This window comes from Delphinus delphis, chromosome 15, assembly GCF_949987515.2.
Source record: "Delphinus delphis chromosome 15, mDelDel1.2, whole genome shotgun sequence".
Classification (NCBI taxonomy): Eukaryota; Metazoa; Chordata; class Mammalia; order Artiodactyla; family Delphinidae; genus Delphinus; species Delphinus delphis.
This window is the reverse complement of record NC_082697.1, coordinates 67,750,646-67,768,737: the sequence shown is the minus strand read 5'-3', so window position 1 is coordinate 67,768,737 and position 18,092 is coordinate 67,750,646. Positions and strand designations below refer to the sequence as shown.

The 18,092-nt window shown below is 41.3% G+C and overlaps 1 protein-coding gene across 1 annotated transcript in view; it reads right to left on the bottom strand.

Moving 5' to 3' along the window:
* DCTN5 (dynactin subunit 5) overlaps positions 1 to 18,092 on the bottom strand; it is a 30,765-nt gene that overhangs the window by 12,454 nt on the left and 219 nt on the right. The window contains exons 2-5 of the mRNA XM_060031921.1: positions 17,349 to 17,417; positions 8,835 to 8,953; positions 5,276 to 5,387; positions 1,400 to 1,502 (exon numbers count right to left, since the gene is read on the bottom strand). Coding sequence (XP_059887904.1) covers positions 1,400 to 1,502; positions 5,276 to 5,387; positions 8,835 to 8,953; positions 17,349 to 17,417 — 403 coding nt within the window. The remainder of the gene's footprint in view (positions 1 to 1,399; positions 1,503 to 5,275; positions 5,388 to 8,834; positions 8,954 to 17,348; positions 17,418 to 18,092) is intronic.

The window sequence follows — 18,092 nt, the reverse complement described above, 5'->3', positions numbered from 1 at the left end:
AAAAGTACTGAACTCTAAATAAGGAGCTCTGGGAGTTCCCTGGTGGTCTAGTGGTTAGGATTCAGTGCTCTCACTGCCGTGGCCCCGTTTCAATCCCTGGCTGGGGAACTGAGATCCCAAAAGCCGAGGGGCCAAAAAAAAAAATTTTTTTTTTAAATAAATAAATAAGGAGTCTTTAGTGCTTGTCAAAGCTTTCCCCCAGCTAGCTCCGATACGTCGTACAACTCAACCTCCCTAGGCCTCAGTTTCCTCACCTATACAATGATCTCTAAGGTCCCAGGCAGAACTTCCACACACAGTGTTTATCTGGATTTCAAATATCTAGCAGTGCTTCCCTGCCATACGCCATCAGTGCTCAAAGACCGTAAATTGGTTCTAAGGGCTTTGAATAAGTTAAAAGAGATTAAGATATTTCGTCAGCAATACACTTCTCATCTCAGCTCAGATGCTTGTCTCACAACTCCTAAAACAATCGCCAAGACCGTGCTGATATAGCACTTGCTAGGAACTATTAAACTTTCTCACAGTGGGAACTCATTATGGGGAGAATTACTAAATAAAAGTCTCTTCCTCCTTTGCAAACAGAGGTGCATGAAAGAGCAGAATGGCCCATTTCCTCCCCAAAGAATCCTAGTGGATGATTCTGTACATCTTTGAAATTTGCATTCAGTGATCTGAATAATGAGATTTTTAAAAATTGGAATAACAAATAAACCACCCAGTGGTTAGAGATCATATATTGTCAAATCTCTCTCTTCATATCATCTTCCATCTGTGAATCTGTGATGTGCCTTTACATGAGCTACGTGATTTCCACTGCATAAAACAACATGTAGAAGAAAAGAGACTGTCTTGAGGTGGGGGTTGGGAAATGTGAGGTTTTCTTCTTCTTGCTTTTCGGTGTTTTCCAAGCTCTCTAGCATGAGCATGGATTGCTTTTGTCTCGTCACATGTTTGTAATTTGGAACTCTGAGCTCATGAGGGCTTTGCCTACGGGCAAAGGTCAAAAGATAATGTATTTGCTTCTCTCAGGTGTCCTAGAGCTCTCACTGGTCTTAGAGCATGTTTTATGGTAACTTTTCAGTTAGGGCATTCCTGGGCAGGGCGGGAAGTACAAGTTCAAACCCCACCCAATGTGAAGGTAAGGCCATAGAATTCTTTGGACACACTTTTTATTTTTCCACCCAGAGCCCAAGGCAAGAGAGACATGCTTCCTCATACTTTTCCTGTGCTGGTGACAGATTTATCTAGTTATATTTTAGATAGTATTTCTGAGTACTCTGTACCAGGAGAATGTTTAAGTTAGCTAGATCAACATACTGTTAGAGATAGAAATCGCATGCATTACTTTTGTGAAAGAAAATAAACTTGAGTTTTAATAATCAACACCCAAGGTTACCTGGGCAGCCTGAGAAGACGGTGAATGGTGGGACCACAGTTTCTGGGGGTAATACTGTGTTGTCAAGAATTTTGCAACAGTCTTTCAACACACACCGGCGCCCCTGAAATTAAAATCTTGTTAATAGGAGATAGACCAGGAAATGGGAGTAAAAGTTGTCTTGTCTGCTGTGTGGAATATATTTATATTTTCTCTATTCATGATATCATACAATAGTCATGGACAGTGACAAGAGGCTTGGCTACTATTCCCTATTGCAGGTGGTACATGACAAGCAGGAGGTAAAAATGTGAGTGTGTACAAATTTGAGGTGGGGGTCATACACTAGGGACAGTTCAAGTTACCTTAGGCATTTCATACTACATGAAATTCAATCTTCAAGAATTCTGTTTACTTTTCTTTCTTCCTTTTTTTAATAATTTAGTGGATATCTGTTGTTTCGCTTGTCCAACATCCACTTCTCTTTCTTCTGGTAACAGAAGCTATATTTTCCTTGGATACCGCCCCATCCCCATCTCAGTCCATGTGCTTCACCTCCCATCCCAAACTATGAACCCCAAGCCTGGCCACAGCCACTGGTTTAGGCAATCGGCGTATGAGCTGATGATGAATCTCAATGTCAGGGCTTCTGCTGGGACTACGGGGAAAAGCTCTCTCCAATGGGGATTTTAGAGGACAGGACAGAATCCTGGACCAGCCACTGGTTTCCATGAGGAAAGGACCTGCCTGAGAGCCTCCCAGAGGAAAACAAAAAAGGGAAGGGGATTAATTCTCATGACATCAACTGAACCCCCAGAGTCACTTATGTATGAAATTAGGATCTACTTCTGTACCCTTGCTTCATATTAGCCAGTACATTCGCTTTGAACCTACCAATTTAAGGTCTGTTTGTTCTTTTGCCAATTCCAACTGGAAAAGTCTTGGCAAATTCTTCTGGATATGAAGTTACTAGTTCATTTGTTCCCCCATGGGTAAGTGGTAGTTATTATAAGGTTTAGGCTGGACATAATGCTTGACTTTATCCACTGTCATCACTTTTCAATTCTGCCATCACCCACGGCATTTTGGGGGCAAGAAATAAGGTCTGGGAACTTCATCTCTTTCATGGCTTAAGGGAAAGGAGAGCCTTCTGTATACAGTTAAAGTTATGTCTCAGACAACTTGCTGAGTAAATGAAAGATTGCATTTACATCATCCGGGTCTATAAGTTTACTTGTGTTCTGGTCAGATGATCTGATAAAACATCCCCAGGTGGCTGAAGATGCGGAACACCTAACAAATACCAGGATAATGCTAACCCATCTAGATCTTAGATTTTACCAAAGAATATGAAAGATACTTTGATTTGGTTGTGTTCAAATTTTCCCCCAGTATTAAATACCTAACTCTTATGTAAGTCCAGGAACTCCTGGGTAGATTGCCAAATGAATTTTTTAAAAAGCTTATACCTCTAAGGTCTGAATTTCTTTAGTGGCTAACTAAGTTGTCTCCAGTTGGGTGGTAACAGCCAAGTTGGGCAACATCTTTAGGTCAGAAGCAAGTTATGACTGCAGCTCATTTCTCCTTGGAAAGTTTTCTTCCACAAATTACCTATTATATTGGCAACATCAAAAATCGGGCAGATGGCCAGCTCCCCTGGTGACTCCCAAATTAACTCAAAGATGTCCTATGACGCCTAAGCTCCTAATAACTCAGACTAAGCACATGGGGCACTGAGTAAAAGGAGTGTGCTGCATATGGCAGGACACATTCACAGACAGGGACCTGCAGACACAGGGCCCTGGAAGAGAGGGACAGTGGAAATGAACCTTCTCACTGTATACTACCAGCCACCACACAGCCTGAGGGCACCTGCTTTCTAGAGTTGGCCATTCTGCCCACTCAGAGAAATGTGCTCAATTGGGTTTCAGAGAATTCTGGGTAAACTGATCAATTACATGGCAGCAGAATAAAAAATGCAGGTACTTCTTAGGCATGAATGGCTTGGCAATAGCTGAGGAGATAAAAAGCTGAAACTACTTCTTTATTCTTTCCTGGAGAACTTTCCAAGAAGGAGTTAAGAACTACATGTTGCTAGTATTATAGCTACCCATATCTCCTTATGCAAGTTATTTAGCAAGTTACTTAAATCCTGTGAAATAGGATATAAAACCAAGCCCGTAGGGATGCTGTCAAGACTAGAGACAAAAGTAAAACTCATGGCATGGTTAACAGTGCCTATTAATATTGCCTGTTAGGCTTTTCCTGCAGACATTTGGGCAATTCTGATTAACACCCACACCTTCACATATCCAAGCATAAGTTAGACTACCACATGAGATGCTACAGGAAGGATCCGTGTGTCATGAAGACAGTTGGACTCTAAATGAGTTCCTGCTAGCTCTGAGATTCTCAAAGGATCATTCTCCTCAGATTACTTGGGAATTTTTAAAGGCTCAGCAAATAAGCCCTGTCAATACTGAACAATGACAATACCATGAATTGATGTATTGAAAAGTGATACAAAAAGCAGAGCACCTAACAATAGGACTAGAATTCCCTAAGCTGTGGGAATAGCATTTGGATTTTAACCGTTCAGACATTTGGCTCTGGGGCTAAAGGACTAGGCTACTATGGTGATGTCTTCACATTGCTGAGGAAAATATCAGGAAAACCCAGCTGTGGCTTGGAAAGCCAGCTTTGGTCAAACAGTCAGAGTGAGGGGAGAGGATGGATTTCTTCTCCCTTTTCTCAACGTCAGCCCGAACCACAGACATTCTGTCTCTAATACATACTAAGGGACTCCCCTGGAGAAGAATATTTGGCAAAACAACTACTCCCCTTAATTCTGAGTAACAAGTCAGACTGGAATGTTTTTCTCAGCAGTGGGGTTCTCCATTGCACTGTCCACCTTTGCTGTGCCCTCATGGCTCCTGGAATGTGACTGCATGGCTTCTGCAGGTTTTCTGATACTTTAGGGTCCTAGTCTTATCCAGAGCAGAGAACTGACTCTAAATTAAGGGGAGTGGCCATTTAAATGTATGAAAGGGGTCTTGGCTTTTCCCAGAATCTGAGGGACAAACATAAAATGTAGGAGACATTTTCCCTGAAAATTTAGGCAGTTTGGCTCTGATCATTAACATTCTTACTCAGGATGGTCTCAGAAATCCTAACTGAAATCAACCTCTTCATCTATGAAATACCAAGAAATTCAGCCTTGGAAAGCCTTGGTTGGGTTAAACAAATTGATATCGAGGCACCTGTGGACCAGGGTCCTACAAGTTCTGCTGAGGGAGGGGCCCCCTCGCACCTGGCAAACCCAGCACCCTGAACTACGTGCAGCTCCCTTAACGTCATGCCCATTGGTGACTTTGACCCTTACACATGCCAATGTCTTCCCTGAAACACTCATTCTCCTCTGGTCTAGGAGCCAATTTTGATGCACCCTTCAAGATCCCCTCACCCCCACCAGACTGTAAGATTCTTGAGGTGAAGCAACAGGTAGGTCACATAGCGGCATGGCTATTCATACCACTAGGGTTCAAATCCCAGCACTACCATTTACTAGCCTTGTCAAATCCCCTAATATCGAAGGTCTTCAGTCTCCTCACCTGAAAACAGGGATAATAACAGTACCTAGTATCCTTGGATGGTTGTGAGAATTAAATGAAATAATCAAAGATAAGAGTTTAACGTCATATGGAAGAGGTTCCATAAAGGTTAGCCATGATTATTAATGCCTAGGAAAAACTCCAAATTCAGTAATAATTCTGATAGACCAGTAGACCAGAAAGGACTTCTACCCTGCTTGATGACAGAAGCAGAAGCCCACTGATGTGAGGGACACGAGCTAGAGAGAGAGTGAGGCTGCTCAGCCAGCCAAGTCACCATACTCACAATCACACAGTTCTTGCCAACGTGAACGTAAGAGCCAATCTGAGCTGCGTTGACCACACAATCTTCCTCAATAAAGACATGGTCCCCAATATGTAGAGGAAAAAATGCAACGCTATAGAATAAAAAGAAGATGAACAAAGAAAGGTCAAGGTGATATACTTTTGGTCAAGGTTTATAGAACTAAAGATCGTAATCTCAACTCCATCGTCTTTTCTTAATAAGACTGTTCCTAGCAAGGAAAGAATCCTCAGGCTTAACGAATTCTATAATGTTGAAGAAGATGCATGTGACTACTAAATCGAAATCAGAAATATTAGACCAAGGAAATTTGAAAGGAAATAGCAGAACAGTGAGAGCAAAACCTTCAAAGCTAAAAAATCTGGCACCAAATAAAAACAAATGAATGTTTTGCTCATTCTTGCCTCCTTTGAAAATGCCCACAGATCACATTTTCATTAATCTGCTCTATAATCCTTCAGGGGACTGATGTGAGGTTCATGGGATATAATTCTCAACATGCTAAAAATTTATATACTGACTGGTTTTATTGAGAGTCTACTATATGCCAGACTCTGTGCTAGGAACTGGGGAATACAATGGTGAGCAAAAGGGATGCAATCATGCCCATGGAGCTTACAAACAAGAGAAGAAAAGAGAGACTAAATAAATGATTAAATAAGTAATTAGTTACAACTGTGATAAGTGCTACAGAGGAAAAATAACACATTATGAGCGCATATAACAGAGACTTTACTCAGACTGGAGGTTAAGTAATTGAAAGTGACATTTAAGCCAGGACTTAAGGAGTCAGTCGGCTTTCTCCAGACTTGTGACATCATTCCCATTCTCCAGGACTCCTCAAATGTCATTGACTGTGGTCTGTGATCATATTTACAAGAAATTTCGGTACCTTGGGATGTAAAATATTTGGACTAGAACTAATATAAAGCAGCTGGATGCTCACTGGCTCTTTCCAGTCCTGTGTTCTATTTTATCAGGAATATTTTGTCAGAGATGATACCTGTCCTCCACAGACCTATACTTTATTTAAATCTTCCTTAATTCATTTGCATTTTTGGTCTGGACCCCTTGTGTGGCAATGGATTCCTTGATCTTATCATAGTCTACAACAGTACTATCAACTCCTTAATTTTAAATTAAAAACTCCAAACTTTATACTATCAGCTGGTCCTGGTATTGAGATATACAGGGGAGGAAATCGACATTCACCTTCTATTCACGTGTTGCTATTTACACTTTCATATTTCTATATTTCTCATGTGGACTATTCTAATTTACACTTCCCTCCATTCACCAATAAGCTTCTTATTCATTCTCAGTCCTCTTCCTGGACCATATCCAGCCCAATAATGCCTTTATCAGGAGGTGGAGTCAACAACTCTAGCAGAGCATCAGTCACTGTATGAAACCATGAAAAGGTGTCACAGGGTTTTCTGATTTCCACTCAATAGTCCTTTTTTTAATTTTAAAAAATATTTATTAATATTTTGGCTGCACTGGGTCTTAGTTGTGGCACATGGGATCTTTAGTTGCAGCATGTGGACTTCTTAGTTGCAGCATGCATGCAGGATCTAGTTCCCTGACCAGGGATCGAACCCGGGGCCCCTGCATTGGGAGCACAGAATCTTAACCCACTGGACCACCAAGGAAGTCCCCTCCCCTCAACAGTCTTCTGAGGGACTTCCCTGGTGGTCCAGTGGTTAAGACTCTGCGCTTCCACTGAAGGGGGCCCGGGTTCGATCTCTGGTCAGGGAATTAAGATCCCACATGCCACACAGCACGGCCAAAAAAAAAAAAAAAATAGCCTTCTGAGCTAATGAGCAAATGCTTTCATCTAAATTTCATATGATTTACAATGACTCCCTGCTCCAATTCCTGTACATAATAAAAGCCTGGAGCCCAACATCACTATGGGAAATGCAGGACGATTCCTGCATGATATACACCCAGGTATGGTAGTCTGAGTTAGCTGCCCTCTTCTCTGTTCCTCCCTAACCATGTTCATGCCCCATTGACAGGAGTATCCCATTCTATAGTGGCTATCACGTTACAGCATCACATTCTATAGTAGCTTTCTGTTTATGTAATTCTTTCTATCACTAGGTTATTGTTGTTGTTTTTTTATTTTTATTTTATTTTTCTGCGGTACGCAGGCCTCTCACTGTTGTGGCCTCTCCCATTGCAGAGCACAGGTTCCGGATGCGCAGGCTCAGTGGCCATGGCTCACGGGCCCAGCTGCTCTGCGGCATGTGGGATCTTCCCAGACCGGGGCACGAACCCGTGTCCCCTCCATCGGCAGGCGGACTCCCAACCACTGCGCCACCAGGGAAGCCCTGTTGTTGTATTTTTAATTGAGGTATAGTTTATTTCCAATATATAAGTTTCAGTGTACAACACAGTGATCCACAATTTTTAAAGGTTATACTCCACTTATAGTTATTATAAAATATTAGCTATTATTCCCTGTGCTGTAAAACATATCCTTGTAGCTTATTTATTTTATATGTAGTAATTTGTACTTCTTAATCCCCTACCCCTGTCTTGCCCCTCCTCCTTCCCACTGGTAACCACTAGTTCGGTATATCTGTGAGTCTGTCTCTTTTTTTTACATTCACTAGTTTGTTTTACTTCTAACACTGGGTTATGAGACCCTATTTGATCCATCTGTATATGCCCAGCTTATAACCTAGTGACTGGCATAAGGAAAGCACTCAATCAATGCTTGCTGAATTCTTGGATGAAAAGCAGATGGTGCCATAGGTAGGAACGAGGAGGGCAAAGCGAGAGAGAGGCAAAGAGAATACCATCATATCAAGCATAGCGGTCGGTTTTCCTGCCCTGTCCATGCCCTTTCTTAGACAATCCTTATGCCCACTGAGAGATCAGGGGGCCTGACTTGACCCTGCTCTCTGGGTCAAAGCTGTTTTTAGACTGGGTGTTTTTAGACTGGGGGTGGGCTGTTTTTAGACTGGGGGTGTTCTCTCTCCCAACATTTTGTTGATAGGACCTAAAATCTCTGGTTGGTATCCATTGGAAGCCTAAATGGAGAAGTGATGTAAAAAAACGGGCTGAGGCAGCAAGGTTGGCTCCATTAGAAAAGCCGGAAGATATAGCTGAAAGAAAAAAGAGGGAAGCAGAAGTGCAGAGAGAAGAACAGTTAAGAAACAGTATAACCTTGGTAACAGAGTGGCAGTCAGACAGAATAGTGGTCTTGACTCTGGCTAGCTGTCCAGTTCCAGGTTCTAGTCCCTTGTGAAGCCTGACCCCTTTTTCTACCCTTAAATTCCATCAAATATGCCTGTGGCTGTTTAATCAGAACCCCCTTTGCTTTTGCCAGCTTAAGTGGATTGTTTCTGGCAACTAACCACCAACTAGACTAAGACAACCAACACCAGAGTTGTGTTCATTATGGTGAATTCTTACTTAGTGTCCCAAACAATAGCGTAGACCTGCTCCTTCCCCCACAACTCAACGCATGGATAGTACCACCAGTAGCAGCATCTTGCCCAAGACTGAATCAGGTCATTAAATTACATACCCTTTGCTGAATTTCTTGAATGGTGGCCTTATGACACTCCGACTTTTCACAACACAATGACGTCCAACTCTTACATTTGCCAGATCCCCTCGAATAATACAGTCATTCATCACAATGGTCTATAAAACAAAGCATATTTTAAAAAGCTACTAACATAGACTAAAACATAATGAAAAAGAGTAGGAAACCAGACAGTTTGAGAGTTATGCTATATTCTACTGAATCACCTGTTCTGTCAAAAGGGATAACTTTTAAGGTAAAGAGAATTGCCCTCATAATACTGATTGCAGTTCAAGATGTTCCCAGTACATCACAGGCTTTGCCCTTATTATCCCATGAATAGGACTCAATGGATGGACAAACATTTATTGAGAATACCTGTGGCAGACCTGGTCTGTGTATCTCCTCAGATGCACTTGGTTCCACCTGCCCCCAAGCCTTGGCTGCTTGCTCAGTGAGAGTCCTGGCTGTTCCCACCTTTGTCTAATCTCCTAACAGTACTATCTCCAACTTCATGCTCCAGAGGTGGACCCACTGAGGTTCTGCTTCCTCTCCCAATTTCTGGACCTAGATTATGTGCTACACTGCAAGGTGTGATATCTGGCTTCCCCAGAGGTTGCCAGGAGGGGCTGAATAACACAACCCAGAAACTGGGGGGAACTAATGCCCCATACTTGGTAAAGAGTAGGCATTCTTGAAATGTCTGCTGAATAAATGAGGTTTAAAAAAAAAAAGTGCACGTGGCTGAGGTTGCGGCTGGGAAAGTAAGCAAGGGACCAGATCATGAAGAATTACCTGTGCTGAGTACAGAAGTTCAGATGTTTTTCCCTAGCGGGTATAACGAATCAATGAAAGATTCTAAGCACAGGATTAACACAAGCGAAGCTTCATTTTAGAAATATTACTCTGGAAGCAGTCTGGAGCCTGAATGGAGGCAGGCAAGACTGGAGGGGATGTGACCCTTCAGATGGATCAAGGCGAAACGAGATGGTGGGCCTTACCTAAGGCAAAAGCTGTGCATCAGGGAAAGAGAAATAAATCAGAGGTAGAGGAATCTGAGCAATCCTTTAGATCTAGCTACCAATTTAGAGGAAGGAGAGGGGGACAGAGATCACATTAAGCAACACTGTGTAAACAGAATCAGCCAAATTCAGAAATTTGAAAATACTGCAGGACAGTGAGCCAGTTTCCTCAACATATAAATGGCATGCGGAGAAAAACGAGGCAGGGAATGAGAACTGTTACAGATTCAAAGAGACTTAAGAAACACATCAACCAAACAGTAATGTGTACCTGACCTTGTCTGGATCCTGATTTGAACAAGCCAACTGTAAAAAGACATCTTAAGATAATGGAGGGACTTCCCTTGTGACGCAGTGGTTAAGAATCCGCCTGCCAATGCAGAGAACATGGTTCAATCCCTGGTGCGGGAACATTCCACATGCCGCAACTAACATTCCACATGGAGCAACTAAGCCCATGCATCACAACTATTGAGCCTGCGCTCTAGAGCCTGTGTGCCACAACTACTGAGCCCATGTGCCACAACTACTGAAGCCCGCAAGCCCTAGAGCCTGCACGCTGCAACTACTGAAGCCCGCGCGCTCTAGGGCTCGTGTGCTGCAACTGCTGAGCCTGCGTGCTGCAACCACTGAAGCCCACATGCCTAGAGACTGTGCTCCGCAACAAGAGAAGCCACCGCAAAGAGAAGCCTGCACCCCGCAATGAAGAGTAGCCCCCACTCGCCGCAACTAGAGAAATTCCGGGCACAGCAACGAACACCCAACGCAGCCAAAAGAAAAAGATAATGGAAAGACTGAACATGGACTGAGGATTAGATTAGATGATATTAGGGAATGACTGGCTTTTTAAAAAATATAATAACGGTCTTCTATACATTTTTTAAAGCCTTTAAATATCAGTGATATACATTGAAATATTTATGGGTAAAATAATATTATGCTTGCAATTTGCTTTAAAATATTCCACTCCAAAATTGGTTTGAACTTGGCAGGTGAGTATAGAGATGAAGCAAGAATGCCAGAATATTGCTAATTGTAGAAGCTGGTGAATGAGTATATAGGGACTCATTATATGTTCTCTCTACTCTATTTTTTTTTGCGGTACGCGGGCCTCTCACTGTTGTGGCCTCTCCCATTGCGGAGCACAGGCTCCGGACTCGCAGGCTCAGCGGCCATGGCTCACGGGCCCAGCCGCTCTGCGGCATGTGGGATCTTCCCGGACCGGGACACAAACCTATGTCCCCTGCATCGGCAGGCGGACTCTCAACCACTGCGCCGCCAGGGAAGCCCTGTTCTCTCTACTCTTAAATGTGTCCTAAAAGTTCCATAACAATACTGCTCATCTATAGAAAGTAATGAACTACTAATCCATGAATATATCCAACAACATGGATAAATCTCAAAAACATTATGCTGAGGGAAAGAAGCTGACCCCCCCCACCCCAAAAAGTACATGATTCCAATTACAGGAAACTTGAGAAAATGCAAAACTAACCTCTATTCATTTTACATAGGTTACCTGGGCAAAGCTAGAAGAAGGCTTGACTGCAGAGGGACACAAGGAAACTAGGGTGATGTAAATATTTTATATCTTGACTGTGGTACTAATTGCATAGATGTCCCCATCAGCCAAACCTTTTCAAACTGCATATTTAAAATGGGTATACTTGGGCTTCCCTGGTGGCACAGTGGTTGAGAGTCCACCTGCCGATGCAGGGGACATGGGTTCGTGCCTCGGTCTGGGAAGATCCCACATGCCGCGGAGCGGCTGGGCCCGTGAGCCACGGCCACTGAGCCTGCATGTCTGGAGCCTGTGCTCCGCAACGGGAGAGGCCACAACAGTGAGAGGCCCGCGTACCACAAAAAAAAAATAATAATAAAATAAAATGGGTACACTTTATTGTATGTAATATACCTAAATAAAAATGATTTTTTAAAAAATAAATTTATTTATTTTATTTTTGGCTGCGTTGGGTCTTTGTTGCTGTGTGTGTGCTTTTCTCTAGTTGCGGTGAGCGGGGCCTACTCTTCGTTGCAGTGTGCGGGCTTCTCATTGCGGTGGCTTCTCCCGTTGCGGAGCACGGGCTCGGCTCTAGGCACGTGGGCTTCAGTAGTTGTGGCTCGTGGGCTCTAGAAGCACAGGCTCAGTAGTTGCAGCGCACGGGCTTAGTTGCTCCACGGCCTGTGGGATCTTCCTGGACCAGGGCTTGAACCCATGTCCCCTGCACTGGCAGGCAGATTCTTAACACTGCGCCACCAGGGAAGTCCTAAAAATGATTTTTTTTAATGTTCCATTATAAAATATTTAAAAAGAAAAAAAAAGAAGAGATTTTATATGACTCGGTCATTGTTTAGATGTTGGGTAAGAGAAAAAGAATCTAGGACAGGGTAAGCAATTCTGGGGATTAGATGATAAATTCAATTTTGAAATTCTGAGTTTGTGGAATCTGTGGGATGATCAACAGGCAGTTGTAAATAAAGGTCTGGGGCCCAAGATAGAAGGTCAGGCTAGAGAAGTAGATGGGAACACCTCAAATATAGGTGAATTTAGACAAATCACTAGCCAGAACATGAGGCTCTGAGAAGATACTGAAAAAGAAATGGGCTCACACCTGGAAGAGTTTACCAATCTGACCCACATATGTTCAGTCTATAAAACCTCTATGGGTAAAAAGAAATTTTCACATCTGTTGCTGATTGTAAAGTATTACAGGTCCTCTTGGTTTTTTTGTTTTGTTTTGTTTTGTTTTTGTTTTTTTGGCTGTGCCATGCAGCTTGCGGGATCTTAGCTCCCTGACCAGAGATCGAACCCAGGCCCCAGCAGTGAAAGTTCCGAGTCCTAACTACTGGACTGCCAGGGAATTTCTCTCTTGGTTTTTAAAAGCTATCTTCTTCAAGCTTAGAGAGATGTCTATTTCTAGTACATAATTCTTTCATCTGAGATCCTTAATTTACTTCAATCATTGTTTTTCAGCTTGTGTTTCCATCTACAATCAGAGAAAATGACTTATTTTTCTTTTGGAAGAAAACAGAATACCAAGAGTTCTGAGTATTTGGTAATGGCTGTTATTGTTTTATTGTGTTTTAAGTAAAGATAACAATCTTAATCTAGAAATAAAGAAAATCCATATAAGTCCCTCAGTCAGCCTAAATTACATTCCCACTGAGGAAGCAAACACACAAAAAACATAAGAAAGAAACGATATCACAGATGGTCAAAGAAATTTAGCAAGTGGTATTCAAACCCTGGTTTCCTATCTCATAAAGAATGGAGCTAAAGAAGAGAAGTCAGATTAAAAATAGAGGCAACATGGGCTTCCCTGGTGGCGCAGTGGTTCAGAGTCCGCCTGCTGATGCAGGGGACACGGGTTCATGCCCCGGTCCGGGAAGATCTCACATGCTGCAGAGCGGCTGGGCCCGTGAGCCATGGCCGCTGAGCCTGCGTGTCCAGAGCCTGTGCTCCGCAACGGGAGAGGCCGTGTACTGTATTTAAAACAAAACAAAACAAAAGAGGCAACAGGGTGTTAAAATGAAAGGAGGTGCCTAAAAAGACCTCTCAGGGAGAAAAACAGTATTAAAGCAGACTTCACCGAACTCAACAAGGACAAGGCAGAGGTGGCAAGTTGGGGGTCTGAGGGCTGTACCTAGAAATGGTTTTCTCTGGCCTCTGCAGCCATTTTTATCATTTAAATTAGATGCTATTATGTGAATAGTAGGACATTTTACATTTAAAAAAAATCCAGATTTCCAGTTTCTTTTGAGAAAATCAGAAGCTCTGCAAGTACAGGTCTGCACTCCCAATGGCAACAATCAGCCCAAGCTTAGCTAGGTCCTGTATTCTCCAATTCACTAGGCCCCACCATTCTGGTTTACACCCAGTCCTCTTTGCTCATCTGATCCCTGTCTCTTCCTGCAGGCACTGTGACACCCGATGGAAAACAGAAATGTCGAAGTTCTGAAAGGGGCAGGGGCTGGAAACAAAAATGGATTGTTCATAATAACAAAAAGCTGGAAACAAAATAACTATCCACCTATAAAAGACGGGATAAACCGAATTGTACACAGCAGTGAAAATGCATAAACCACAATGAATCTTAGAAACTAAGCTGAGAATGATGTTACTTACTAAATGTAATATATGTTTTCTATTGTCATTATTACAATAACTGAGAGTAAAAATAGTAAGTCACAGAAAACCAAGTAAAGCTAAACAATATATATTATTTAGAAATACACACATATGTGGTAAAAATTTTGTTTTGAAAAATAAAGAATTTATAAGAAAAAGTTCAGAATAGTGGTATCCTCTTGGAAGGAGGTAGAAGAAAGAAATGGGAGAGGAACTTCAGGCTGTACTGTATTATTATGCATTGATTATGTTCCAGTTCTTCAGTTGGGTGGTGGGTTCATGGTGTTGATTTAATTTTTATGCTTCATAACATATATATCACATATCAGTCTTCTGTGTGCACCAAATATTGCCAAATAAAACACCTTTCAAAAAAGAAAGAGGGCCCCGAATAACCAAAACAATCTTGAAAAAGAAGAAGTTGGAAGACTCATATTTCCTGATTATAAAATTTACTAGAAGTCTACAGTAACCAAAATAGTGTAGAACTAGCATATGGACAGATATATCAACTATGGAATAGAATTGAGAGTGCAGAAAGTAACCCATACATCTGTGGCCAGATGATTTTCTATAAGGATGACAAGACCATTCAATGGGGAAAGAACAATCTCTTCAACAAGTGGTGCTGGGACAAGTAGAATTCCACCCCCCCCAAAATTAATTAATTAGGACCCCAACCTCACATCATATGCAAAAATTAACTCAAAATGGATCAACAACCATTTAAATACAAGTGCTAAAACCATAAAACTCTTAGAAGAAAACACAGGAGTACATCTTCATGATCTTGGGTTTGGCAAGGATTCTTAGATATACAACATCAAAAACTTAAGCAACAAAAGAAGAAATAGATAAACTGGACTTCATCAAAATTAAAAACTCTTGTGCATCAAAGAACATTATCAAGAAAGTAAAAAGAACATTATCAAGAAAGTAAAAAGACAACCTACAGAATGGTAGAAAATATTTGCGATCATAAATCTGATAAGGATTTAACACCCAGAATATAAAGAACTCCTACAATTCAACAACAAATAGACAAGATTTTAAAATGGTCAAAGGACTGAATAGATATTTCTCCAAAGATATGCAAATGGCCAATAAGATAAAAGATGTTCATCATCATTAGACATTAGGGAAATGCAAATTACACTACTATATATATAAAAGATAACTAATAAGAACCTATTGTATAGCACAGGAAACTCTATTCAGTGCTCTGTAATGACCTATATGGGAATGGAATCTAGCAGAGAGTAGATATATGTATATGGATGGCTGATTCACTTTGCTGTACAGCAGAAACTAACACAACATTGTAAATCAATGATACTCCAATAAAACATTAATTAAAAAAAAAACACAATGAGGGGCTTCCTTGGTGGTGCAGTGGTTAAGAATCCGCCTGCCAATGCAGGGGACACAGGTTTGAGCCCTGGTCTGGGAAGATCCCACATGCCGCGGAGCAACTAAGCCAGTGCGCCACAACTACCGAACGTGAGCTCTAGAGCCCATGAGCCACAACTACTGAGCCCACGTGCCACAACTACTGAAGCCCACACACCTACAGCCCATGCTCCACAATGAGAGGCCACCACAACGAGAAGCCCGCGCACCGCAATGAAGAGTAGCCCCCGCTCGCCGCAACCAGAGAAAGCCCGCGCACAGCAACAAAGACCCAACGCAGCCAAAAATAAAATAAATAAAGTAACTAATTAAGAAAAAAACACACAATGAAATATTGAATACCTTTCATATACACATCCAAAAAAAAAAGAACCCAGAAAATTACAAGTGTTCATGAGAAATTGGTACTCTCTTGCATTGCGGTGGGAACGTAAAATGGTGCAATTTGGCAGTTCTTCGCAAAGCTGAAAAATAGAACTGCCACATGACCCAGACACCCCCACCCCTAGGTATGTAATAAATAACTGAAAACAGAGCTCAAACACATCCTTGTATGCCAATGTTCATTGCAGCAATACTCACGATAGTGGAGAGGTAGAAACAATCCAAGTGTCCATCAACAGATGAATAAATAAACAAAATATACATATATACAATGGAATATTCGTCATGAAAAGGAATAAAATTCTGATACGTGTGGATGAGCCTTGAAAACATTATGCTAAGTGCAATAAGCCAGCCCAAAGGACAAATCTTGCATGACTGTGCTTAAATGACATATATCTAGAATAGGCACATTCATAGAGACAGAAAGTAGATTGAGGTTACCAGGGTCTGGGAGGAAAGGGGATGAGAGTTATTCCTTAATGGGTTCAGAGCTTCCGTCTGAGCGGTGAAAATGTTTTAGAAATAGATATAGTGGTGATGATTGCACAACACTGTGAATATAATTAATGTCAATGAACTGTATACTTAAAAGTGCTTAAAGTGGCGAATTTTGTCATAAATACACACACACACACACACACACACACACACACATCTTCCCTACAAAATCACAGAAAATGGTTTGGAATTAGCTGAAGGATTTCAAAGAAAACTCCACATATTTGCTAACGAGTCAGATGGAGTTAACTGAATTTTCTAATTTTGTACTAAAACAGTGTATCTATAATTACTAATTATATCTAACTACCAAACTCTATTTCTTTTCTATTAAATCTCATGGTATGATGGGGTAACAGACACAGTAATTGTGTCTCTACTGAAAATATCTGTGATCTTTTGATTACAATGAGATTATTTTACCTCTAGAAGTTACAGATTTAATATTTCAAGGAAAATTGAGTGCTCCTAATGGCAGGAAGAAACTATGGACTTCAGTGTTTGTCAAGCTCAAATATATCTTGATACTTTCTCTGGTTCTAAAGTGTTCTAATATTATCCCAGGTTTATGCTCATCTCTGTGCTATTTCAGTTTATTCAGACTACAAGATTCTGAGCCTTTCACATTCCATTTTTCAAATGCATTTCAGATTTTAGTTACCTTTCCCAATTCTCAAATTAATTTTAAGTTTCAGTTAATAATGAATCATTAATTAGTAAACAGATAATTATATCAGTATCACTTTAGTTTCTACACTAAAATACTGTGCTGTCTATTTATGTTTTGTGTCCAGTAATACAGGACACACTACAATACTGTCCAATAATTTCAGTGCTAGGTGTCATTGTATTTTGTGCCTGGAATAACAGGAAAAAGGCTTTCTGTTGCCTCTTTTTACTGCATATTTTTTGTATTCAATAAATCCAATTTGGAGCATTAAAAAAGAGAGAGAGAATTTTAGCATATATAGCAATAAATTGGGGACAACATTTCATCTGCCCTGCTAATGTGATAATCAGTGGAAAGAAAGCAGAAATACGCATCCCGGAGCTGGCTCCGTCCCTTACCTTGCCATTGAGAACGATGTTCTGACTTCCACACAGTACAGACTGGCGACTAACTTTGTTCCCAGATGCCTGAAAGGAAAGAGCAGAAAAACGAGGTGAGCAAACTGAGTGGGTTCTGGGCTACAGGTTTCCATCAAGAAAGCTCATACTGGAGAGAAAAGGACTTGCAATGGGGTGTCGTCTGCAGTGGAATGAGTCAGGATATCAAAAAAGCAAGGATGAATTAGGAACTTAGGGATTCAAGGAACAGACCCAGAAATTGGACGTGGTACGTCTATAGCCTAGCGGCAGCGACTCTCATTTCTACACTTCGGTTTTACATCCCTAAAAACAGGATAATGACTTTAACAATAGCATAGAGTTGTGAGAATTCAATGAAAAAATAAAGGGTAATGCTGACTGAGCACTAACCCGGTTTCGAGCAATTAACACACATCTACATATAGTTTGTATTGACTATAAAGAACCTAACAAACAAACAAAAAAGAACCTAACAGTCTTTAGCACGTAGTAATAAATTATGACACGTTAGTTTACAAAAAAAATTTTTTTTAAAGGCCTGAAGCCCAGAGCTGTAATTATCAGGATGGATGAGACCTGTCCTGCTTTCTGGAAGGCGTTTTATCTCTACGAGGAAATCAGGAATAAATTTTAAAAAGCCTAAACTGGCCATGCAAGGAATGCATAACGAAGCCAGACCATACATGAACTCTCACTGCGTAATCTCGGACTAAACGCCAAAGG